Raw genomic sequence first — 26,614 nt, 5'->3', positions numbered from 1 at the left:
ATATTTACCAAGAAGCCTCAAGCAATTCAATGCACCGAAGGAAGATGGCAGATGGCCATACCCCACTGCCTTTCTGCCTCATTATCAAGGAAGACTTACCATAAGAATCCCTAACCACTTATGAAACTCCAAAACTAGATAGCAAAGCCAGGTTAAAGCCACTTTCTCTTCCTTCCCAATTTGCCACCCACTCAGATGCTATCAAATGATAATGAAGGACAAAAACAGGTACTGGCCCAAAAAGATAGAGAAAGAAAATGAACAAACAAGGAATCAATAAATATTTAGAAGACAGAAAGCAGACAGAGAAATTGCACTGTAAGCAGCAGGACAGATGAAGTAATGACATAAGCACCATGGAGCAAGCATACATAGGATAACTTATCTGCACCACAGAACTCTGTAAGGGCTCAATATGTATAGGCAATAAATGTCATGGAATATGGGGATAAGGCCCAGGATAAACACTGGGATCGGGAGTGACAGTGGGTATAAGGAGGACTCTTATGTGCCACACTCAGAGATGCACCAGTGCAGAATGGGAAATTGTAGCCAAGGGTGGAAGTCCACAGGACAGAGCTTTCCAGTAAAAATGGGGATGGGGAGGTGGAAGGTCAAAACACCTAAAGCAATCTGAGTGTTAGAAATTGTCACTGAATGTGGAGGTGCACACCTGTAATTTACTCACTCAACTCAGGAGAATCAGACAGAGTTGCAAATTTAAGGCCAGCCTCAACAACTTAGCAAGACTGTCGCAAAAAAAGAGGGGAGGGGGACCTGTTTAAACCATTTATAAAAAAAAATTCATAGAGAATAATAAAGCAAATGAAAACACAAGACAATACTAGGAAGAATAAAGAAGCTAACGATGCACACCACTTGGCTCAGGAGAAATACCTTAACACTAACACAAACATTGAATACTGTGCTTTAACCAAAAACATACTTTCCAGTTTAAGGACAGAGAAAAACTAAAGAGATGAAGTCCAGGTGCTGCTGAAGGCATCTTCATCCTCAACCACTATAGAGAAAAAAACACAGAACACTACAATGAAGCAAAAGATCACTTTGTCATGTCAAAGGCGATGCTGCTTTGATTGAAGCAAAAACTGGGAGACTGTCCCTTTTTCCTTCTGTCAAGCCTTTTGGCAGTATTAAATTAACAGATAACTTATTACTTCACTGAGAATAAACTTTAGGAAGGATTCTGAGGAGTTTCTGGCAGATTCAAGGGCACCAGAGGTTAATGTCACAAATTCTTTTTTGGGGGGGATGTACCAGGGATCGAACTCAGGACCTTGCGCTTGTGAGGCAGGCAGCAGAACCACTGAGCTAAATCCCCGATGTCACAAATTCTTTTTTGGGGGGGATGTACCAGGGATCGAACTCAGGACCTTGCGCTTGTGAGGCAGGCAGCAGAACCACTGAGCTAAATCCCCGATGTCACAAATTCTTTACTACACCAAGTTATACTTCATTTCTTTAATGTAGACTCAGACTGAAAATTAATGTTAAAGAGGATGGGTACATGGGCGAGTGGATTAACAAGAGGAACTTCTAAAGAGGGAACTGACTGTGAATTTAAAGACAGTGCCTCTGGTAACACTGGACAAGGTAGTTCTGACCAATGTTCCCACTGAGGACAAACAGAAAAGTCAGCGAAATATAATGAAAACACATCTGTTCAAGAGTAGTAAAAAGCTTACGAGGCAATGAAGAATCAGCAGGCTAAGATCTAAGACAGAAATCTGATGACTTTATAGACACTTGGCCAGAGCAAATAATTGAAGTCTAATATCAATACAGTGAAAAAAGAAATGAGGAGTGAAAAAAGAAATGAGGAAATAAAAAAGAAGAACAACATCAGGATCAGGAGGATAGGCCAGACAACCAGTCATTGCTACAGTGGCATTTCACTGAAGACAGCTTACTTTCAGTGGGGATACCAGCTCTTGATGAAGACCAGCACCTGGCAATTCATAAGTATATGCTAACTCAAACTTCTAAACAGTAGTGTGTAGTTGACACTTTCAATTCAACATATTAAAAAAAAAAGCAAAACTATAAGGCAATTTTAACTCACTTTTCCAATACCATTTTTCTTATTTGAGATTTACTGCTGCAACTGTTACATGGGCCAAAATGGGCAGCATTAAGTGGGTGCCACTCAGGGATGACATTTGTAAAGGTGACTAGGCTCTTGACACACCTATAAAAGTAGAAGGCACAACTTAAAATCATTTACATTAAATTCATTTACATTAATTTAAACCAATGTCTAAAATAATCCCTTCATTTACTTATTCATACTCTTATTTTCCTAACTCATATTATTAGTAAGGTGATGTTCCCCCCATCTCTGGTGTGAAAGTTCTCTGTGAAGACGCTCTTTATGAAATATTCCATTTTACAACTCTGTTGAAGCAAGAAAGTGAAAGGCAGGGCTTTTCAACACAGTGGCACTAATATTTTGGACTAGAAAATTCCTTGTTGTGAGGCACTGCTTTGTGGGCTGGAGAATGTGTAGCATCATCCCTGGCCTCTACTCACCAGATGCCAGTATCAGTCCCCAGTCGCAGCAATTGATGCCTCCAGACCTGCTAGATGTCCTATGCTGAGGCAATAAAGGCCTTCGCTGAAATCTGCTATTCTCAGGTTGTCAAATTTAAGAGTTCATCTCTTATTCAGTTCAACCTGGCTAACCATTACTGAGAACCAAAAATGAAAAGGGGTGTCTTCAAATATATAACCAGGAATATGTACAATTTAACTTGCTTGATCCTTTGAAAAAAATTACAGTACTAGCTGTGAAAGAATTTTGCTTTTTCATAGTTTATTCAAGTTCTAAATTTGCACTTTACTCTGAATACCTGATAGCAATAACCATATAAAAAGATTTTTTAAGAGGTACACTGAACTTCAGCTGTATCCACTTTAAAAATATATATATTTAATTAAAAGAGCAGTTACCTATTGCTGGAGAGACACAAGATTCTTTTCTATGCAGTAAAAAATACTGACATCATAAATCAAAAAACTACTGGCTATTAAAAACATACATTTTGGGCCAGGGAATTAGCTCAGTGGTTCCACCGCCTGCCTCGTAAGCACAAGGTCCTGAGTTCTATCCCCAGTAACAAAAACAAAAAAAACAAACAAAAACTCAGGAATCTTAAGTTTATTGTATATACAATAAACAAATACAATTGTATATACAAATTGTATTGTATATACAAATTGTATATACAAAAACAACAGAGAAGTACTAACAAATATATTGCTTGTATTCCGCTAAAATGCATTTTCAAACATAACTGTAAATAAAAGTTATCTCAAGTACGTGTTAATACTCCAAATGACAAATGACGTTTTGTGAAAGCCAAGCTGACTCTATTTGTATAAAGTCCAGTGATTCCGGATGATCCCCTTTCTCTTCTCCCCTCAATTAATGCACAACAGACCTCAATCAGTGCATCCTGTGTGAGTCTATAACTGTTATCTTTACCACATTCCTACACCTATGCAATACTTTGTTTTAATTAACCTGTGTAAAACTGCCCCTGACCCCCACTGACTTAACAAAGTCCTGCTTCTGTGAAGTTCAGCTTGTGCTCCCCCACTCATTGAGCCCTCTCCAAATAAAAAAAGCCCTGAAAAGAACACTGCACTTGGCAAGCACAAGGGCCAGAGTTTGATTCCCAGTATCCCCCACAAAAAACAAAACAAAAAACAAAAAAACGCTAAAAAATGACTTTCCTTTGTCCGGAGCTTTTAGAGACTAGAGTCCCCTCCGGACCCAGCTACCATAATAAAGGATTCCATTTAATTCAGATTCCATTTAATTCCATTTAATTTGTAACATCTCTATAGTTACAACTGGCTTGGCCCTATTACAATTTCTGGACATTATATGCAAGGCAAGGCACAGTGCTAGGCACTCACCTTCAAAAAAGGTTAAGTGGGACTGGGGATTTAGCTCAGTGGTACCACACCCTGCCTCAAAAGCAGTTCTTTCCAGCACCAAACAACAAAAGCAAAAACAAAAACAATCAAAACAACAACAACAAAAAACCCTGGTCTCCAAACAAGGTTAAATGGCAGTTTCTACTCTTCTGAACATTTAACAGAGGAAACTGAAATACACAGGACACTCCAGGTGTTCGATGATAAACTGGAGCCCTGAATCTAGGCAGTCTGCCTTCAACAGCCAGGTTTTTAACCTTCTCCAGATTATACTGTCTAAACCAAACATAAAGAATTTAAACTGGCACAAAAATAGTAGCCCAAAAACAAATGCATTGGCTGGGTAGTCCTTTACATTATGAAGTTCTTGAGTTATAACACTGAAATATATTTACTAAAATGCTGCTTCACTTTAGCTTTTCTCTATTCATTAATTAATTAACTAATTAATTAATTTTTGGGAGTACCATAGATCAAACTCGGGACCGTGTGCTTGTGAGGCAGGTGGAACTACTGAGCTAAATCCCTGGCCCTATTTTGTTTTTTAAAAACAAACCCCCCCAAAAAAAATTTTTTTTAAAGAAACAAAACCAAAATGCAAACAAAATGGCTGGTGGCTTCTTCCCCGGGGCACTTAGAGCTTTGTCTATCCACACCACTAGAGCATGTTTACCAACCCATGTGCAAAGATGATGTAAAGGAGCTCAAAGATCAAATTACTTACAAAATCACTGGCCCTCTCCTATGTGTTCATATATTATCTCCCTGACTAACTAGCAGCCTGAATTCGGCCAAGATAAAAATTACTTCCAATGGCCAGGTGAATTCCTGGCACACAGTACATACTTAATGAAAAGCTATCAAACTACTAGGATGTGGATTCTGGAAAAGCTATAATTAAGCTAATTCTAATCATTAATCTTGTTTTATATTATTTCAAACCCAGGTGGTGATTAGGGATTTACCAGTGAGTAAGAAAGCCTAAGGAACCAGAAGATCTAAACTGTGCCTCCTGATTCTGCCAATTACTATTCGCAGAGGCACTGGGCACCTTCTAAATCTGTTCATGTATTTGTCTCCTCATCTGTTAAATAAGGGTACTTCTGAGTTATTGTGAGAAGCAAAGCAGACCATTTATACAAGTCAATGACAGAACACCTGAAAACAGGTATCTGCCCTTATCCTTACTTGCTTAGTTATTCCAGCCCTGGTGTAAGTAAAATATTCTCACACTGTTCTAACACTTTTGAATTTAACAGGTTAAAAAACAAAATTTCTCTTGCTTGCATTCCCCAGACTCTAAGATCTAGAGCATTCTCTTAAAGGAAACTCTCGGTTTGCTCTTTACCTACAGAAGCTGGGTGTGGTAGTGCACACTTGTGTACTATCAATACTTGGGAGACTGAGACAGGAGGATCACAGCAAGCTCAAGACCAGTTGAGGCTCCACAGTGAGTTAAAGGCCAGCTTGAACTAAATAGGGAGACCCTGTCTCAAAAACAAATATATACAGGCCTGGGAATTTAGCTCAGTGGTTATGCCGCCTGCTTCACAAGTGTTAAGGTCCTGAGTTCAATTCCCAGTACCAAAAAAAAATACATACATAGACACATACATATCTACAAAGAATTCCATGCTGTATTTAGATTGCAATTATCTAATACCTTTATTCACATTTTTACTTCATAATGTTGAGGATTACCCAAATTTTAGTGTATATCACCATGGCCTCTCTAAGATTCGCCTAAAGGCCTACAGAAGCATTCAGGTACAGGCAGATTCTCATGGGACTAAAGGAAGGAATGGGAAAACGTCTTCACTCCTCATTAAAGAAATTCTTTGCTTTTTGTTTGTGATGCTATGAATAGAACACAGGGCTGTGCATGCTAGACAAGTGCTCTACTACTGGATATATTCCTTTCAAAAAAATTTTTTTGAGACAAAGTGTAAGTTGCCCAAGCTGATCTCAAACTTACAATCTTCCTGCCTCAGCCTCCTGAGTATATGGGATGACAGCTGTGCACCCCCCACAAGGCCTAACAACACTAAATTCTTAAAAAACTTTTAACAGCCTCTCAAACCATGGATTTTTTTACACTTTCAGTTTAAAGTAGCAAGTAAACTGCAATTTCTGATGTCCAAATATGTCCTTTCACCCACAGTGGTAAAAAGACTTAAAAATATAGTGGGAAATTCTATCAAGGTAAAGGAACTGGACAAGAATAGTGATACAGGTGCAAATAAATTTTATTCAAATTGTATCACTCAGAACCATTTCAAAAGAATGAATCCATTTTAAACAAAAACTAACCTGTTTTGATATCGGTGTCCACATTGTGAACACTCAAAGTCCCATGAAAAAGAATATGTGAAGAGCTTTTCGATGTGGGCTTCTATTCTTAAGAGCAGAGGAAATGCAAACACAGGGCTTTCCCTTTCACCTTCCGAAAAGAAAAGGAAAAATTATTACAATTAACACTCTCAAAAAGTAAACCAACATGATGAACTACTGTCTTTTCTCACTATATTTACAGTATAAATATATGTGACTATAGTATGACAAAGTCATTTTTAACTGGGAAGGGGGAAGTTTTAAAAGCATCTGACTAAAAATGTCCAGCATAGATTTAATGATCACCTCAGCCTCTTTGTTTATGAAAACTTGGGACAAAAACACAAATGATCCATACTATCTTCTCAGATCTCTATATGTTTCCCAGCAGAGAAAGAATCTTAATAATGATGGTACATATTAAAGCCAAAATAATGTAAAGGGTTGCTACAGATACTTAAAAAAAAATGTATATAGCAGCACACAATAGTATCAGAATTTGATAAAACCATTAAACCCCACTGTTTTGCTCCTCTTGTTCTAAGAGGGAAAAACACACAAGGGCTAAAGGACCAGCCTTCTGACTCTTTAGCTACCTTTCCTTCTAACATTTTATTCTAGTCCTTTCCTTAAAAATTTAAACTCCAGGGCTGGAGATTTAGCTCAGAGGTGCCACTGCCTGCCGCACAATCGCAGGGTCGGTCCCAAGTTCCATCCCAGCACAATAATGATGATGATAAATTTAAACTCCAAAATCTTTAAGAAGATTTGAATTTTGTAGTCACTCAAATGAAACCCAAATGGTAAATATTGGCTTCTAGTGTTGAGATCAACTTGTCAGTTAAATAGGTTTCACACTCTTACATTCATTTTCCAATTGGTTTCTCTCTTTCCTATCTTGAGGGGAGCTTATAAGGCACAGGGGACTCTGAGTCCCTACCTCCAACAGAGCCTTACTGTCATGGTTCAGTTCTCCAAGTCTGGAAATACAATTGTGCAGGAGAGGGCAGGAACAGTCACCTTGGCAGGACCACGAAACACACAGTAGGTGTTATTGGCTAAGCATATTTTATAAATAAAGGCTATTTTAACAGTCACCTCTGTGGTATTGTCCCATTACTTTTATATAAAAGGAGAAATCTAAACAAAATATTTTTATAAATAGAAACAAATCAATCTCACAAAAGTGAAAACTGCAACACTATACAGGAATAGGCAGTATAATACTAGTATGTAATTACAGCCTTTAAGTGATTACTTTTTTGTAACTAAACCAAAAAAATAAGCATTTTACATTTCATTATGACATAAAATCAAGTCTAAAATATATAAAGTTTTCAGGGAACGAAATATCATGCAAGAGCTCAAAACAATTAAATAAGTTACACGCTTACAGATCTTAGGTAAGTTATACAGCTTCTAAATTTATTCGAATCATTTTCCCTTAGATTACAAATTTTAAGTACTAAGTAGAATGTCTAATTTTTATTTTTATAATATCTAGCCTAAATCAAGTGGTCTCTACCTCTAGAACTTAATCCCAAATCTCTACCCTATCACAGTGCAATTTGTGTATTTCTCTGAAATACTTTCACACTTGGAAAACCTTTATGATTCTCTGCTATGCATTCAGTTTTCTCTTGTTAACTGCTCACTAACATCTTACTTAAGTGTAAAGAGTTCTTTTGAAGATATCCTGGCTATTTCTTCTCTGTACTATCTATGCCAAAAGGCTTAAAACTTTATGGTTAATATTTATGAATCTCTTTTTTAATCTTATGTTAAAAAAATTTTTCCCCACTCGGAAGTGATAAAAATATTCATATGTTTTTTTCTTCCAAAGTTTATTATCCTGCTTTTCACACTTAAGTCTTTAAATAAACAGACTGAAGTATTTTTCTGATTATGGTGTGAAGCAAGGGCCCAATATCCCCAATGGTCCCAGCACTGTCTCCTAGATATTCTCTCCCTACTTGTGTGCATAACTACTTGTTCCAGCATAAAAGAGCAGAAAGGGGAGGCTCTCATCTAGGCTCTCCTTCTCTTCTACTGTGTACCCTTCCACACCATTACAAGATGGGAAAGTGGCCTGAAGATGCTAATGAGCAATTAACAGAAAAGAAAACCTGAAAAGCTAGCCAGCAAAGAGTCACTGAAAGGTTTGCATCATTAAAAACATTAATCAATACTTCAAGGGGCCTGAGGGAGGATCTCAAATTCAAGTCCCACTCAGGCAATTTAGCAAGACCTTGTCTCAGAATAAAAAAAGGGAATGAGGATATACTTCAGTGTGAAAGCCCTGGGTTCAATCCCCAGTACCCAAAACAAAAAAACAAAACCCTATGATAAAGTTTAATCAACATTAAGGGTCAGTGTAGATTCCACTTCTACACTGTGAAGTACTTTGTGATAAATGTTAATGTTCAGAATGACAAGATACAGTAAGATTTTAAGGTGCTTTCTGCAGCAGGTTAGATTTCATTAGTTAAGACCATAAACTCTAATATAGCACCTATCACTGTTGAATGAGTAGGAGTACAGACAAGGAAGGACTTCTACAACATTGGAAGAGCTGTATCTTGTTCACTGATCATGATTACACACTAATTATTTAAAAGTCCTTCTCTATGACATAGAAAAACAAGCACAAAGTAGAGGGAGAGAGATGAACCCTTGTTCCAAATATAAACACCAGAGACAAGAAGGGTGGTAATTTAGACTGGGTAGGAGCCACACTTTTAACTCATACCTTAGGTCACTTCCTGAATAAATCTTGGGAGTCCCTTAGTCTGCACTCTAGGGATCTTCTGGAAAAAGGTCCTTTGAAATGAATATTCACCCAACACCTTAGTGGGTGGGGGTAAAGAATGGGGGACAAGGAGTTTAGTGAAAAGTTTAAGTGATAGAGCTATTCCATATTTTGATTATGGTAATGATTACATTTAAATGAATACATTTAAAAGGTATTTTATTGTATGTAAATCAACTTTGATAAAAAAGAAAAAAGATTATTCATCTCACTGACACACCTGATGATAAATGAGAACAGTTCCTTAGGCCTAGGAGGCAGTGCCAGAGATCCAGTATATGGAAAACCAATTTCATATTATAAAAACAGACCAAACATAATGTTGGAGCCCATGAAAAACAAAGGAGAAACAAGGGGGCAGAATTGTGGGACAAACAAGTACATTAAAAGCTGTCAGGTATGTAAGTAAAAATGAAAATGCTTCCAGACACAACTGGGCCTGAAAAAAAGCCACTCACTGAGAAACAACCTAGAAGGCACAGATAGTATAGGTAATTACTAATATCAAGTACCACATAATATTAATAGAAAAGTTAATGTAAAAATAAAAGGGAAATAAAAGACATCCCCCTCAAAAAACAAAACATCAGTACTAGCTAGGCACATGCCTGTATCCCAACTACTCAGGAAGCTCAGGTAGGAGGATCATGTGTGAGGCCAGACTGGGCAACTTAGAAAGACTCTGTCTCAGGGAGGGCAGAGGTAAGGGGAAAAAAATGAGAATCAAGACTTGCCATGTAAAGGTACATGATCCCAACAATGAATGTAACTGTACTGTATCCCTAAATGTACCAATAAACTCAATAAAAAAAAATATCAGAAACCATCCATAAAAAAAAAAAAAAAAAAAAAAAAAAAAGAAAGACTCTGTCTCAAAATAAAAAGTAAAAAGGTTTGGGAATGTAGCACAGTGGTGAGCAGTCCTGGGTTTAATCCTTAGTAGCCCCCCCACCAAAAAAAACAAAACCCAAAAGCAGAAAACACCAGTGCTCTTTTTTATACCACCAAAAAAATAAATAAATAAATAAGAAAGACAGAAACTCTTGACTCCCTTACTTCCCTCTACTCCCAAAAGCCAAAGTTAATTCACAAAGAACATAGCAAGTCCCATTACTGTTCTGTTTTTAAAGGTAAGAAAGCTTCCCAAAAGGTCATTAGCATATATCTCAATAATCCACTGATGAAAGTCCTTTTTTTTTTTTTGGTACTGGGGATCGAACTTGGGACCTTGTGCTTGCAAAGCAGGTGGTAGAACCACTGAGCTAAATCCCCGGCCCCCAAAGCCCATTCTTACAATCATTGGTATGAAAAGCAGAATTACTCTAGTGAGACTTACAAACCTGTCCACATGTAAGAATCCTATATGGGGCTTCTAAATATTACTGATTACCTGAACCTTACCCTTGAGTTTCTGACTTAACTCACTTGGTATCGGGCCCTAGCACTGGTACTGACTTTTAAATTTCCTGATGAGGCGGGGGCAGTAACTAGGAATTGAACCAGGGATGATCTAACATTGAGCTACATTCCCAGCCATTTTTATTATTATTATTACTTGTGATCCTCCTGCCTTGGCCTCTCAAGTGCTGGGATTACAGGTGTGTGCCAAGGTACCTGGCTGTTCCTTATGTGTTTTTTAATGCACAAAGTTGAAAATGCTGGAACAGCCAACTGAGGGAAAAGTTTTGCAGAAATAACAAAAGATGTACCCTCCCCCAAATATTCACTTAGTTCTGAGACTTGTACCAACTTCAAGAGGTAAAATACCAGCCTACATATTTATATAGAATAGCTTTGCACAACAGTGATTTAGCCTATGGTAGATTTCTAAGTCATACTGCCTGGATTCTCTCTCCTAAGAATCTGATCATCCAAAGTACTAAAACAATGTATTTTCATATGATATACATATTTTTTATGACAGAGAAGTCACCAATTACTTACCTAATGTACATCTAAGCTGAGGCTGAAGTTTAGTAAAAATTTCATCTCTAACTTCATTCAGATTGGTCTCTATTTCTGCAAATATTTCTGAAGTACATTTTTTATAATCTCCACCTAAAACAGAATATTATCAATTTCTCATTATTGTGTATATCTTTCCACAGAAAAGTGAAGGCATTAACAGTGAAAGCTTCTCAAAATAATTTAAGTTTTGCAAAAAGATACATAAAAGGCAAAACACAAAATGTCCTTAATTCTTCCTCCTCTGTGGTAGATCATATATTCCCTTAGTATTTGTTATCTGCACAATATTATCATCATTTAAAACGTTGGTGAAAACCTTTCTCACCAAATAAAGCAGAGGCCTACTAAAATACAAGTTGGAACCACTAGTGTTTTGGGTTTCAGGTTTCTTCATATTTCAGAATAACTGAATCCTCATAATGATACATTTGGGGAATGAGACAAGTGTAAGTGTGAAATTCATTTGTTTCATATACACATAGCTTGAGAGTAATTTTACACTATATTTTCACTAAATATTGCTTTTTTACTGTGATCTGTCACATGAGCTCAAGTACTTTTGGCATGTTGGTGATTACAAACTTTCAGATTTTGGAGCAGTTCAAATTTTGGATTTTCACACCAACAATACTTAACTTGTAGCTAAAGAAATTCTGTCCGTCTATGAAGCAGTTGAACATATCTCTTTACATGTTATTACTACCTATGGTAGAAACAATATCTAAAAATTACATTTTGCATAATTTTTTGAACTTAGCTAAGTCATAGGAATAGATAGGTTTGTAAGAAATCTGAAGTCATGATTTTTTTTCCAAACTAATATTTGGTATATTTCACTCTGTTTTTTGAGGGGTGGGGTAGAAAGGGCTTTGACATCACAAACTTTATAGAATTTCATATTCTGCTTTGTTTACAGAAATTTAGTTCATTAAACACTTTTCAGGCTAGTTATTATATTATGACTTATACAGTACACAGTTTACTATCACTCTTCCTTTGCTGGATATGTAAGTTGTTTATTTTTTCAATATTATAAATGTTTGGGCCGGGGATTTAGCTCAGCGGTTCGGTGGCCTGCCTTGCAAGCACAAGGACCCGAGTTCAATCCCCAGTACCAAAAAAACAAAAAACAAAAAAAAAACATAAAACCAACAATATTATAAATGTTACAGTAATAAAGATTTGGGGACATTTATCTGTCCATATTTTTGATCACTTCTTTAGGATAAAAGTCCTCAAAATAGAATTAATATAGTAAGAAACTACCAAGACTAACAGGAAATTTATTTTTCACAGACTCTATATGCATTTGACTCTAGCTGTGTTCAAGATATAAAAGGATCTTTTCTCTCAAGTCTCTTAAAGTAATTCACACAAACTGATCACACTCTGCTTATGTTTCAATAAGGAAAATATCTGGATTCTCCTTAACATGAAAGAGTCCAACAGCTTGAACCACTGATGGTCCATGCATGACTGACGGTCCCATTGGACAGCTTATACTACTTCTCAGGGGGTGTTTGATTACAATAATGCAAAGAAAGGCCTTGATTCAGCAGATTGGATGCCATCATATTATAGTTCCTTAAGAAAAACATGAAAATGGTATAAAAAGTTAAAATACAACTAAGTTGTGCTACAGCAGCTATAAATGTGTATTATTATACCAGGAATGGGGAGCTTGTAAGATTTCCATGTCAAAATTTAGAAAATTATTTATAAACTACTCATGAATGTAAACGAATTTCTTTTAATTTAATGAAATAAACATAGTATTTTCAACTGGCATACACAATATTAATATCTGTATTTGGCAGTAATAATTCAAATTCAAGTAACTAACTGGCCCATTTATAGACTTATTTCTAGTAAAAAGACCAAGTCATTAAATCTGTTTATACCATCGGTGTTACAAGCCACTCAATGGGACAGCCATGCATGTACCACTGGTACTTCAAGCTGGTGGAACATGTTAACCAAAATTTTATTTGATCATGGAAAAACTACAATCCAAAGTAACAATGCTCAACTATAACTTACAATCAGATTATAAGAACTGTATTCTGTGAAGAGTTAATATATAAAAATATAAAATATAAAAATATAAAGCTAAAGTTAATTCCAATATTCAATGTTGCTCTTCTGAAATAATCAACTGAGCCAGTCACCCTGCTGACCAACTACAGAAAACCGAAACAGAAGAAAAGCCAAGGGCAGCAGGCAGAGTGTACATGACTGGAGTCCCAATTCTCAAGAGGCTGAGAGAATAAGAAACTAGAGACATTTATAGCTAAATGGATGCACATGGAGCCTATACTCTTTAAGTGAAATAAATAGGACATTTAAGTAAATACTAAATAGATTCTCTAGTGTGAAAAACTAAGTGTAAATAAGGTTCATATGATATAACTGATAGTGTGAAATAGGAAAAAAAATGGCTAAAGGGGAAGTGGGAAAGGGAGGGGAAAGAAAATAAGGGAAAAATGTGAGAAAAGGAAAAAAATGGAAACAAAGTCTTTGTGAATAGGGAAGGTTGAAGGGGATGAAGAGAGGGCAGGGGTATGGGGAAAAAATAAGAACCAAGATACATCATGTAAAGGTATAACATTCCAATGATAAATTTAACTGTATTATCTGCTTTAAATGTACCAATAAACTTAAGGGGGGGGGGGCTGAGCCAGGAAGGCTGCAAGTTTGAGCCCAACCCGGGCAACATTAGGAGATCCTGTCTCAAAATAAAATAGAAATGTTTTAAAGGGGTGGGATATAGCTCAGTGATAGAGCAGTTGCCTAACATGTGTAAGGAAGGCCCTGTGTTTGATTCCCAGTAAATCCCATTACCCCCAAGGGAGAACCTTTGAAAAATTGAATTGTAGCAAAAATCAAACAACTCACACTCACACAAACACACACAAATTAGTCTCCAAGGAACTCAAAGTGAAACATTTCTTAACAAAATCCTAACTTTTCAACAATCTAAAGGTTGTTAGACTACTCAAACTATTTTCTTTCACATAAGAAAAATGAAACTATGTTAGCACAACCTTCCTGGAAAGCCATTCAGCAAGACCATTAACACTCTAGTTTTAACATCCTTGCTAGAATTTTAATCATATTGTATCAAAAAGATATATGGACACTTGTCATGGTGTGAATTCCTAATAGCAAAACATGCTAGTAGCCTGCATAGTTAGTAAGTGTGAAGTAATGTGCAGGATCTACACAAGAGACTGGACAACTTAAGTCACATACATGCATAAGAAAGTATCTACAATGCCAAGTGAAGAAAACTTGAGCCAGGCATAGTGTCACATGTCTGTTATCCCAGGAAGATTGTACGTTCTAGAACAGCCTGGCCAATATTGACTCAGTGACCTTGTCTCATAAAAAAATAGAAAATAAAAAGGGATAAGGATGTGGCTCAGTGTGAAGGCTCTGAGTTCAAGCCCCAGTGCAGCAAACGACAACAAAAAAACCCAAATAAACATAAAAACAAAAAGAAAAAAAACTCTTGCATAATGTTAAGCACCCCCCGGAAAAAAAAAAAAAGCACAAATAAGATCAGAAAAGAAATATTTATCAAAGCACTTCAAACTAATTTCAAGTAGAAGCCATATAAAACAGTGGCACAAAGCTGGGCATGATGGTGTACGCCTGTAATCCCAGCACTCAGGAGGCTGAGGCAGAAAGATTGCTGCAAGTTTGAGACCAGCCTGGCTACATAGTGAGTTTCAGGGCAGTCTGAACTACATAGTGAGATCCTGTCTCAAAAAAAAAAAAGCAGGGGTGCAGAACAAAACTGAGAACCAAGGAGCAGCTACACATGTATATGGAATGCTGGCACATGACAAAGGTGGCATGGCAAATCAGCTGACAAAAAAAGTGGAGCTAGAAAAACAGGCTACACAAGAAATAAACAATGGATCCTTACCCTCACACCACACATAATACTAACCCTGGGTGAATTAAGAATTTCAATATCAAAAAATAAAACTGATTTTTTCGGTGAAAATATTAGTGAATAACTTCTTGACCTTGGTAAAAGATTCCTTTAAAAAGCTACAAACATTAGTTCCCAAAGGGATGCTAAAGCCTCCTGTAACTCAAAAGACATCTTTTAAAAGTAAAAATACAAGCTGGAAACTGGGAGGAGATTCAACAACACATATCTGATGTAGAAACCCAATAAGGATGTTAAAAAAGTCATATGAGGGGCTGAGGACTTAGCTCAGTGGTTTCGCTCCCTGTCTCACAAGTGCAAGGACCCAAGTTTGATCCCCAGTACCAAAAAAGAAGTCATGAATCCAACAGAATAAGCATACCACGGATATTTCACAGAATAGGGAATATATATGATCCCTTGTCATTATTCTCCACACAATGTAACAGCTATTTGCACAGCACTTACATGAAATGTAAGTAATCCAGAGGTGATTTAAAGTATATGGGATGGCTGGGGATTTAGCTCAGTGGTGCCGCTGCCTGCCTCGAAAGCGCAAAGACCCGAGTTGAATCCCTGGTACCCCCCAAAAAAAGCATATGGGAAGATGTGCAAAGGTTCTAAACAAGTATCAAGCCACTGTATATAAAGAATTTGAGCATCCTTGTCTTTGGCATCTGCAGGAGGTCCTGGAACCTATAGATACTGAGGAAAGACAACACTGATGTAGTTCCAAAATGGAAACATTATACAGCAATGAAAATCACTGAATTACAACTACAATTAGCTTCACAGAACTTTACAAAAAGGAAAGGTACCAGAACACACATAGTACAATGCCCCTTTAAAAAAGTTCAAAACTAAATTCAGCAATGTACTGTTTAGCTATACATATGTTAAAGAATGATGAAATAAAATTCAAGGTGATAATTACCTCCAGGTAAAGGTGGGTAGGAGACAACAATGAACACACAAATAGAAAGAAGAAACTGGAATTTTTTTAATACTTCTTGGGTTACAAGGTAGTTTCAGGGGTATCCTATTTTATCAAAAATAAAACAATAATACACCCTTTGTTATACAGATTTGGGGGTGGATTTTTCATTACAAGTTTTTACTTTAGTCTACTTTTCAGTAGTTAAAAACTTAAGATTTTACTTTGATACAATGATGTGATAACTACTATCATCTTGACAAGCTAAGGCACAACCACAGCCCCTTTCTTCACTAGTAGCTTTTGGAAAAGGCTGCTTCTGTGGCAGTCACAATGTTGTGGCTGGTGTTACCTGAGAATTCGTAACACTTCATGGCTCTCTGGGCCCAGGACTTCACAGAACAGAAACTACTGATGGCATCTTTTCCTCTCACTATGAGAAAAAACATTAAAATCTTTAAAACTTAGAAAGAATATATTAATACCAACCTTTAACTTCATCCGACTGACTGGTGTACAGGAGCTTATTTGCTTGATCATATTTTTCAAACAACTGCCAAAATACAGAGTCTTTAGAACACAAATCAGTCACAGTGTTCTTCAAGGCTTTCAAATGCACCAAAGCTGACAAGATAGAATCTAACCAGCAGAGAGCATTAGCATTTCTCCACTGGACACATGAAGTCTGGCAAAATGATGAACACATTCTCTCCCATGGCATTTCAAATTCAGATGTGCATCCTTCATTTTGAGGAGAAAGTCCCCCAGTTCTAGAGACATCAACTGTAGCAGGATCTTCAGCAGACACATCAACACTATCAGCTTCCAAAATCTTATTCTGTCCCAAGGATTCAGCTGTCCTAACTGAATCATGTTGACTACTACGAAGTAGTAAATTTGACGAGGTTTCATTATATACTTCTCCATTATGTTCACTTTTTAAAATTTGTTTATCACCAGTAACAATATAAGTTCTAGTCTTTTTGGAATTTGCTAAAAGAGATAAATCTTTACAGCTGTTTTCCAGGAGCTTTCTTTTTTGAGGCCTATTTGGAGTGTGACAATCTTCCAAATCAGGAGAAATTAAATTATTAAGTGATTTAGAGCCCAAAGGATAGATGCACTAGGAAAGAAAAATAAAGTCATAAAAGCTATAGAAATTCTAATAAGCTCATTTTTACCTTATAATTCCTGTATCATAAAAAATATATGAAATTTTAAGATTAACTTGACATTAGCAACTATATTAGCCTAAATTTGGAAGTATTAGAGCCAATCAAAATTAGGCCTCCAAAATACTTTTTTCTAGTTAATTTGAAAAATCAAAGATTTAATCTAGATTAGGGTACACTAGCAAGAAAACATTTGCTTTTGCGTTAGTAAGAAATTTTATGTCAATTACTTTTAACTTTCAACAATGTGAAGACACTATGGAGAGTACTATTTTTTTGGGACACACACTGTGTAACATTAAATACTGGAAGAGTATTTTGAAATAAAAACACTGCACAGAAAAATTGATATTTTTCTTATATTCTGAAATTGAACATGAATCTGAGAACTTTGCTATTTTATACCCTTATAGGGTTTAGAGTTAAACTGGCTGAATTTCAATGTCATCAAATCATACTGTGTGTTAACTTTTTCATCCAAATATAAAAATGTACACAAATCATTAGTGAACTTTTCCTGACTTTGAAGACTACCAAGATACTCTACAAACAAATTCAAGAATCTATATATAGTACTAACTGCCCTCATTTAAAATGTGCCTTTTTCTAAACTAAGTATGATAGCTTGCTTCCTCCAGTGGCCTCGAGTAAACTAAAGAACCACACCCTCCTTGTAATTCAGGCCCGCAGTCCCCCTCCTACACAGACTGGGATCAGCTGCATGACTAGCTTTGACAGAACACTAAAACACACGATGTACACGGAAGTCCAATAAACACTGGCTCAAATGGATTGTCCTCTTGAAACCCTCCTAGTCCCAGCTATCATACTGCTAAACCCAATTAACCTCATGAAAAAGATCTGAGATTCCCAACTGACTGCCTAATTCAGCTCCCAGAGCTGCTAGCACTACCTGCAGACATACAAGTATTTCAGCTGTTGCAGCAGACATCCTATGGAATGAGTTACCTGTCAAACCCACAAAGTCATGAAAATAATTACTCAGTTTTGAAGTGATTCACAACAACAGATAAGTGAAATGCATGAATTTCCCTACCTAGGGGCTTCTACAAATGAATACTACTTCTAAAATATACTTGTGAAATTCCTTAGTACACATGGAACAAGGTCTAGATTCTGTTATCAACTACGTGCATGATCAATATCAATAGTAATTTGACTGTCATCTTTATACTTTGAGATTTCCTAAATTCTACATTGCCAGGAAACTGAAAAAACTAAAATTAACAATTACCTGTGTCTACCAAAAGCTACATAAAGGTATATATACCAAAAAAATTGAAAATAAGATTTCAAATACTTGTACACCCATGTTCTCTGCCACATTATTCACAATAGCCAAAGAGAGAAACAACCCAAATGTCCAATGACAGATGAACAGATAAAGAAAACATGGTATAGCCAAAATAAATTGATTCAGCCTTAAAAAGGAAGAAAATCCTGTTACATGCTACAACATAAATGAACTTCAAGAACATTAAGCTAAGTGAAATAAGTCACATAAAAGAAATATAGTGTATGACTTCATTTATATGAGATATCTGGGATAGTCAGATTTATAGAAACAGTATAGTAGGGATTGCCAAGAGCAGAACTAGGATATCTGGACATAGCACTTTAGTTTTGCAAGCTGAAGAAAGCTCTGGATGTGTTGCAAAACTGTGAATATATCTAATACTCCTGAGCTATACTCTTAAGAAAGGTTTAAGTGATAAATTGTTATGTCTTTTCCTGAAACTTAAAAAGAATTTTAAAGACCCCAAACAAGGTGGGCATGATGGCCCACAATCCTAGCATTCTGGAAGGCTAAGGCAAAGGGATGTCAAGTTTGACTCCAGCTGGGGCAACTGAATAAGACCCTCTCTCAAAATAACAATAAAATAAAAAGGGCTTGGGACACAGGTCAGCGCAAAAGCCCTGGGCTCAATCCTCAGTACCAAAAACAAAACAAAACAAAAAAAAAAAAAACGAGCAGCAAAAAACCCCACTAAAAACCAAAACACAAGCTATTTATCAATCTGATTATGGTGTATACATGTTACCTGTACACCTGCTTAACTTAATATATCATTAAACCAGGAAAGGGCCCTTGGGCACAAAAGTTAATGGCTTGAATGGTTTCCCTAAATGTTTTTGGAGGCTTCTATTTTTAACTCTTTATATTTGACTTTAGTTTCTATTTTATTTATAGTGAATATAATTCTGCAACTAGAATAAAGCTTTTACTCTGTCTTTAAAAAAAGCTTTAAGGAGATAAAGACATTAATATTTGAGCTCAGTACTACCATCTAATATCATTTAAAGTCTAATGCTAAAAAAAACAAAAATCCTAACACTGTCTTTCAGTGATTATTTTCGAGGGGAGCAGCTTAAATAAATTTGTTTTTATTCTTATAAAAAAATAAGCAAGGAAAACATATTTTGTATTTGGAAAATAATTTTCTACAAAGTATTTGCCAAAGACAAAGTATAAAAATAACTTACACTCATTTTACAAATAAAAATGTTTTCCCTGATCACACTAATTATTTAAAATCCTTTTTAAAAGGGGTGAAGTAATCTCATCTACTCAGGAGCCTGAGGCAGAAGGCTACTAGTTCAAAGCCAGTGTACAGATCATGTGTGCGTGGATTATGAGTCTACAGCTAAATGTGACACTAAGGGCTGAAGCCTGCAGGTATGGTACTGGGACATGACCTGACAGGGTCTATCTCCTTCATTTTTCTTTGATCTCTTTCTGCTTCCCACCACGAGGCTGAGAGCTTTCTCCCCTGCAATGCCCCTATTCCATGCTGGCCTGCCTTGGAGCCAGTTCACTATGGACTGAAACTTCTACAAACTATGAGTCGAAATAAACCTTTCTTCCTCAGAGTTGTAGGCATCAGGGATTTTATCCCAACAATGAGAAAGTAACTAAAGCAAACTCTTACCCATTACTCATTCAACCCAGCAGCCAAAGCAATCCCTTTAACACATAAATCAGATGGTATCACCATTCTTCTGACAATATCTCTGCTATGGTTCCTCATTTTACCCAGACTTAAAGTCAAGAGATGGATGTTAAGACCTGACTTGGGCCACCTCCCCAATTATTCTTCTGACCTGTCTTCTATCATTCCACTTCTTATCAAATACAGTTCTGCTGGTTTCACTACCTATAGTATAAATATGACAAGCAGCTTCCACTCTCAAGCCCTTCCTGTGCTACTTCTCCTGGAAGACAGAAGACAGGCCTCTTGAAAGCCTTTGCTCAAATTTCACTTTCTCAATGAAGACTTCTGCTTGCCACTTTATTTATAATTGCAAAGTCCTCCTGACACTCTAGTGGCCACTGCTTGATTTTTCTCCACAATATTTTCTAGCATCTGAGAAAAATAAATGGTATTGTTTATTATCTTTATGGTCTTTTCTACTTCAGAACATAACGTATTATATTCATCATGGGATTGGGAATAGTGCCAACACAGTGAAACACACACCGAATAAATGCATAAATGTTTTCTGTCAAATTACATCCAGAGAAGTATCTACCACCAGCCCTGTGATTTAGCCTCATATCTTTCAAACTAAGCTAGTAACCAGATTCATCCTCAAAGGTTAAAAATTCTGAGCCAACTCCACTGAATCAGTATCTAGGGGTAAGACCCAGAAATATTTTAATAGCACTCCAGGTGATTCTGATGAACTGCTAGTTTCACTGAAGTAAATGGATCTGAAATTAGAGAACTACATTCCAATCACAGCTCTGCCACTTTATAAAGATCTTCTATTCCTAAACTCTCTAAATCTGTTTTCTTTTTTACTGTGCCAGGGATGAAACCCAGAGCCTTGTGTATACCTAGAAAGCAGGCTAACACTGAGCTACATCTCCAGCCTGTCTCTGTTTTCTTATTTGAAAAATGAGACTACTGGGGCCAGGGATGTACCTCAGCAGTGCTGTATCTGCCTGGGAAGTGCAAGGTCCTGGTATTGGGGGTGGGGAGAATAGCTATCTTACAAAGGTTTGAGAATTAATGTGTACAAAAGTTTCATAAACTGTTACTACAATAAAATGTTGAGTACTGAAGAATTTAATGACCTATATAAAAGTTATACCAGTAGATACAAATTACTGTAATTAATTCTAAAAGGTATTTACAGATTTTTAAATACATAGTATTTAGCACAGAGAATACAGAGTTTTTGGACTAACCAATTTCTAAAATACTCTTCCAGGTAAAATAGAAACAATAACTTTTTCAATCAGTCCCAAAGTTAATAAACCAAAGCCACGAGAGAGTAAGTACTATATACTAATAGCTAACAAAAACCCCCACAAAGTTAAACAAACACATATGTACCAACTCAGGAATCAAAATGTTAAAAAGTTTAACCAATCAGATTTACAACATCAAATTATGTACTAAAAATCTATACTGTAAAAAATACAAAATGAGTTAAAATAATGAAGAAAAATGTAAAAGGTTAAAACCTATATATGATGTACAATAATACTTTACCTGCAAATCCTCACACAAAAAGATAGATTCTTGAAAACTAATTCGGTAAGTCTTTAAAGCTCTTAACTTTCCCTTTTCCCTACAAGCAGGACAATATCCATCTGATGCAACTTTAGCTGAATCATAATTCTAGAAGAGAAATACAGCAAATTAAAATATAGACCTATATAAACTGCACCTAATTACAAAAGGTCAAATGGAAAGGTAACCAGAAAAAAAATTAGTTTTCAACAAGTATCCTGGCAAGAGTACATATGGCAAATAAAACAAATGCATATAAGGTTTTAAATAGTTATTATTCAAAAAGGAATATTATAGTTTTAAAGACTAAAGATTAAGTTTTAAGTGTTAACCATAGCATCAGTTTTATTTGCAAGAAAAAAAGTAACATCGAGTGCCAGGGCAAAATAAATTTCATTATCTTCAAATAGAAAACCATAAGGTCCATGTTCTATTTCTACTTTCATATATCAATAAAACACAGAGGTAAACAATCTTTCGCCATTGCTGTAAGATTTCCGTGGAAGATATATTTTTTTTTAGAATTAGTAAAATTAAATACCAAATTTAAGTCTCAAAAATACAAGGGGGAAAAAAAAAACAACTTTGCACTGAGGCAAAAAATAAGTTCACTAACTTTTCCCAAATACCCCACCATGGGGAGTGAAGATATCCCTATATCAGGCCCTTGTCCAATCACTGGCAAACCATTTCCAATCTTCAGAGAATCCATCATTCCGAGTCATTGGCTAATTTATGTCACTTGAAACATGTCAATATCACTAAGGATTTTTCAATGAACCCTGGAAAAAAAAAGTCAAGACATTAAATAAAAATCCTACTTACTCTAAAACAAAAAGCTATGTTATTTTATAAAAGAAATATATTTTAGTCCAAGGATAGTCATACCCTAAAATTGTGATCTTGAAATTGAAAATACCTAAATTTATTTATATATTTTGCAAATGATGGGAAGAGAGCAAAAACTGGCCATAGGTTATATTTCCACACCCAACTCTCTGGTAAGCAAATTAAACAAAACATATAGTACTGGGAGCTACTATGTATTTAAAGCAAACTATATGACCAGAGTTTGAAAATGTAAGTTTTTAAGTGTCTATGCACAATTATAATCAAACATTCCACATTACCATGAGAAAATACCTGATACCTCCAGGATTCACTGTTTTATTATTTAACAGGTACAAAAGAACCAATGAATCACATGTGTCATACATTCTTATTTTTAACCAATATTTCATTGGCTGAGAATGTTACTTTTTAAAAGTTGGTAACACCAATTTGTTTCTGTAAATGATCTGCACCAGAACAAAACATATAAACATTGCCATAGTACAAATTACATGACAAGTCTGTTGTGAGTGTATCCCTGTAAAGTAAAACCATATCCAGTGATCAAAATTATAGCTAAGTACGTGGAAAACGCAATTAAAAGCAATTTAAATATGAATTTTAAATATAGCAAAAGCACATGTAAGAATTCTTTAAGCAAAAGAAAATTATTACTTAGCAAGCACGTTGTAAGAGTTTCAAGCTTAAGTCTTTCCACAACATAAAATCCATCATTCTACAAAAACCGTATTCTGGGATTCAGTGGCTTACCAATTCACTTTTAAAAACTAGTTATGATATTCTGTTCCAGCTGTATTAATTTCACACACCTTTCAAGTCAAGGAATAATTTCAAAAATAAAATCAATAATCAAAAGAAAGGCTTTCTCATCTATAGCACCACACATCTTGGATCGGATTTAAATTTAAAATTGGATCGGATAGTTTTTTGTTTTAGGAACTGTCATGCATTGCACAACATGCAGGAGCATCGCTGATGTCTACCTATTAAAAATGTCTCCAAACACTGCCAAAATGCCCCTGGCAAAGTAAAATCATCTGGCTGAGAAGGACTGCCTTGAGGATTACTCTAAATTGCACGTTTTTCATTTTCTTGAAAGAGGGATGTAAGAAGAAGGATGCTGGGTGAAGTAGAGGAAGACAAAAAGCTAGGTTGGTCTCACCGTGCAGTGAACTTTTAAGTCACGTTCTACCCTTAAGATCATACTTAGCTTTTTGGATGGACTTTTACTGTAACATGGCTCGGGCAAATACGTGATTTTAACCGGAGCAGAGACAGTTTGGGCTTGTTTTGGGGGAGCATCGTTTTGACAGATGTGAAGTGGGGATGGAATGGAAAGAGGAAACCTTTTCAAAAGAACTGTTAACAGAATTTGGTGACTTGCTGCGTGAAAAAGACAAACTAGAGCTGAGAAGGATTCAAACTTTCTAGTTTGTTTGAAAGGCTGGAGACGCCAAAATTTATGTGAGATACTGGGAGCAGGAGCAAATTATTTTTGAAGGAAAGACAGTGAATGCAGTTATTTTAGGGACATACTAGTTTAAGAACCACCGCAGGATTTTTGTATTTGAAAGAAGACCTAGGTAGTTTTTTTGTGTGTTTGTTTTTTTTTTAATTTTTATGGATTTTCTTTGGGAGGGGTTCTAAATATTTAGTATTTCTGCCACCAGCCTACCTGGTTTTCTCATTGAAATGTTGGTGGGTAAGCCACTGATAGCCCAGAGTCCCTACTCAATACGGACCCAGTGACAGGACAATGAATGTGGAGCAGAGTTGACCCTAAGGATTAGCAAAAGTATGCAAGTAACCTTAATTCAGTCCCGTGAGCAAAACGCGGAAACCTAGAGAAATAACTGCTCGAAGAAAGGCCTTTAGTACCTCTTCGAGTTCTGCGCTTCAAGCCCAAGTAGGCTCAGCATCTGAACCGTCGAAGCGAAGCCCCTACGAACCCAAAGGTGAAGAACCGGGTCGGCTTTCAACCGCAGCCCTGTTGGGTACTAATCCCCATCTGTGTGCAATCAAGACAGCGGCAGGATCGAACGAGACGAGTTATCAAAATCTAACCTTGGAAACCCAAGAGGCTTAGCGATCCGCTAACCCAGCCCATCCCCACGTTCCTCGGGAGAGGAGCCAACTCTGGTTTCTCTTCAGTGTTTACCTCTCTGCGCCCAAACGGACCTGCACCTCTAACTCTACAACCCTTCCCACCCGAACCTTGTCCCACCCCACCTCATTTTTGCAGCGTGCGTGTCCAAGGCATAGGACACCCAAGCGGTCTTTTTCCCCTATTTCGATAGCCGAAGCAAACTACTCCCTCTTTCCCCTTACCTTTACCGAGCACTCCCCTCCTTCGTACCCGGCCGGCCCGAACTCCCGTTCCAGCCTGCGCACCACAACACCAAGCAGCAACGTCCAACTCACGTTCCCCTCGGGGTACTCCTCCCCCACCGCGTCTCAACCCGGAAAGCAACTTCCGGTTGGAGTCCGAGGCTAAAGAGTTCCCCTTCCCATTGCTAGCCGGGCTTGAAAGGACGTAGGAGTGGCGGGGAAGGCGAAGACCGACGCACTTCCGCCAGGGCCCCGCAGAGGCGTGGCTTTCCACTCTGCAGCCGCTGCCTCAGTTTCATTTCCGACCACGAATAGGGGCAGGGCCGGTGACTACCCAACCCCCTTTGTGTGAGTGGCTGGGTTTGGAAAGGCGACGTTTCTGGAAGCTGCTGGAAAGCGCTCGAGTGGCGGAGGTGACGCCGGCGTCAGGGGGTGGGGCGTGATTAAAACTAGTGCGCGGCCCGCTGCGGAGGGATTACGCCGCTGAGGAAAGAGATCGGGTTGTACCGCGAGAGTCCGGGTTGGCAACCCTGGGCTCCGGAGCGGCCCGCAGGGTGGGCTAGGAGCCGAAAAGGGCTGCCTTGGAGTTTCGGCTTGGGCGTCCTTGTGATGCCTCGGCCTCCACAGCCGAGCAGCGCCAGGCACCCGTACGCAGCCAGCTCCTTCAGCCTCGGTGAGAACCGAGTGCTCAGTTGCGTGTTCACAAAGGGTCACCACACACGGAGCTGCCCCTCCCTTCCCCCTAAACACCACCTTCGAGGCCAGGGGCTTTTCTGCCAGGATTCTGGGGTGTTTCTCCTCCTTTCCTCCCTCCCAGATCATCTAACGGTAAGGAGAGTCGTGAAAGCGCAGGGCCTTGGCTCTCCATAACCCGTTCTGATAATAAGCAGCCAATCTGCCCTTTGGCGCACTCGTTTCAGCTGCCCTGCCTTGTTTGAACTTCTGAGAAAGGGGAGTTGTCATTTTAGTTGATAAGTTTTAAAGACTTCTGTAGGGAGGTCATGTGGTTTAAGGGACATCGTGACTGCAGCTGCTGTGTCTGAGTCTGAATTCTAATTTTTGAAAGCAGCTTAATCCAAAAGCCCTTCGGGTCCGATTGTTTCTGTGCCTTAGGATATCACTGCAGTTTCTGACCATTTCTTTACAGAGGGACCACAATTGGCATTTTGGTCTGTGCTTTGGCTTTTGGGGGGATCTGGGTTTTTGCTTTTGGCTTTCAGCTTCCTTAAATGATTTGGGAATAATACTAGTAACTGGCAGAATGGTATGGAGGAACCAAGTCTTGTGTACAAAGAAATTGCACTTCTAGATGGTCAAGAGATCCAATAGTTTATTAGGAGTTTTTCTCCAGATAAAAATAGGTTGGTTTTTGTTTACTTATTTTTGTAGTGGTACTAAATTATTCATGGACTGATATATATGTTAATGCTTAGATTTTCTATTTTGGATTATAATGAAAATTTGAGAATAGTTCTTCCTCGACATAGTAGCCAAAACTAATTGGGTTTTTTCTTGCACGCCATTGCTATTTCCATTTTTAGAAAGGAATACACCTTTTCGGTGATAAAACACTGACTGAATGCTAACTCAAAGGGAGCAAAACAATTGGGTGAATAAAAATGTAGCTAAAATTTTTAAGATTGCAGAGCAACATCATCAAACTGAATTACATCAAAAGTCAAACATTGTCACCTGAAAAGTTGACTTATAGTACTCAAGTACAAATTTTACTTCTCTGACATTCCCCGCCCATGGAATATGACTGGAACAAAATAG

At 37.3% G+C, this 26,614-nt stretch overlaps 1 protein-coding gene across 2 annotated transcripts in view; it reads right to left on the bottom strand.

The window, feature by feature from the left end:
• Uspl1 (ubiquitin specific peptidase like 1) overlaps positions 1 to 25,062 on the bottom strand; it is a 34,721-nt gene extending 9,659 nt beyond the window's left edge. The window contains exons 1-7 of one of the 2 annotated variants that reach the window (XM_010623873.3): positions 24,839 to 25,062; positions 22,275 to 22,440; positions 21,638 to 21,766; positions 16,435 to 17,068; positions 11,048 to 11,161; positions 6,274 to 6,403; positions 2,084 to 2,209 (exon numbers count right to left, since the gene is read on the bottom strand). In XM_010623873.3, coding sequence (XP_010622175.1) covers positions 2,084 to 2,209; positions 6,274 to 6,403; positions 11,048 to 11,161; positions 16,435 to 17,068; positions 21,638 to 21,766; positions 22,275 to 22,373 — 1,232 coding nt within the window. In that variant the 5' untranslated portion in view covers positions 22,374 to 22,440; positions 24,839 to 25,062. Of the gene's footprint in view, positions 1 to 2,083; positions 2,210 to 6,273; positions 6,404 to 11,047; positions 11,162 to 16,297; positions 16,379 to 16,434; positions 17,069 to 21,637; positions 21,767 to 22,274; positions 22,441 to 24,838 lie in introns of those variants that run through there. The other variant, XM_019207464.2, reaches the window with a different exon arrangement.
• Between the last annotated feature and the right edge of the window lie 1,552 nt (positions 25,063 to 26,614).

This window comes from Fukomys damarensis, unplaced genomic scaffold (genome assembly GCF_012274545.1).
Source record: "Fukomys damarensis isolate Sample0158 unplaced genomic scaffold, DMR_v1.0_HiC HiC_scaffold_38, whole genome shotgun sequence".
NCBI lineage: Eukaryota > Metazoa > Chordata > Mammalia > Rodentia > Bathyergidae > Fukomys > Fukomys damarensis.
This window is presented reverse-complemented; position numbering and strand designations above follow the sequence as displayed.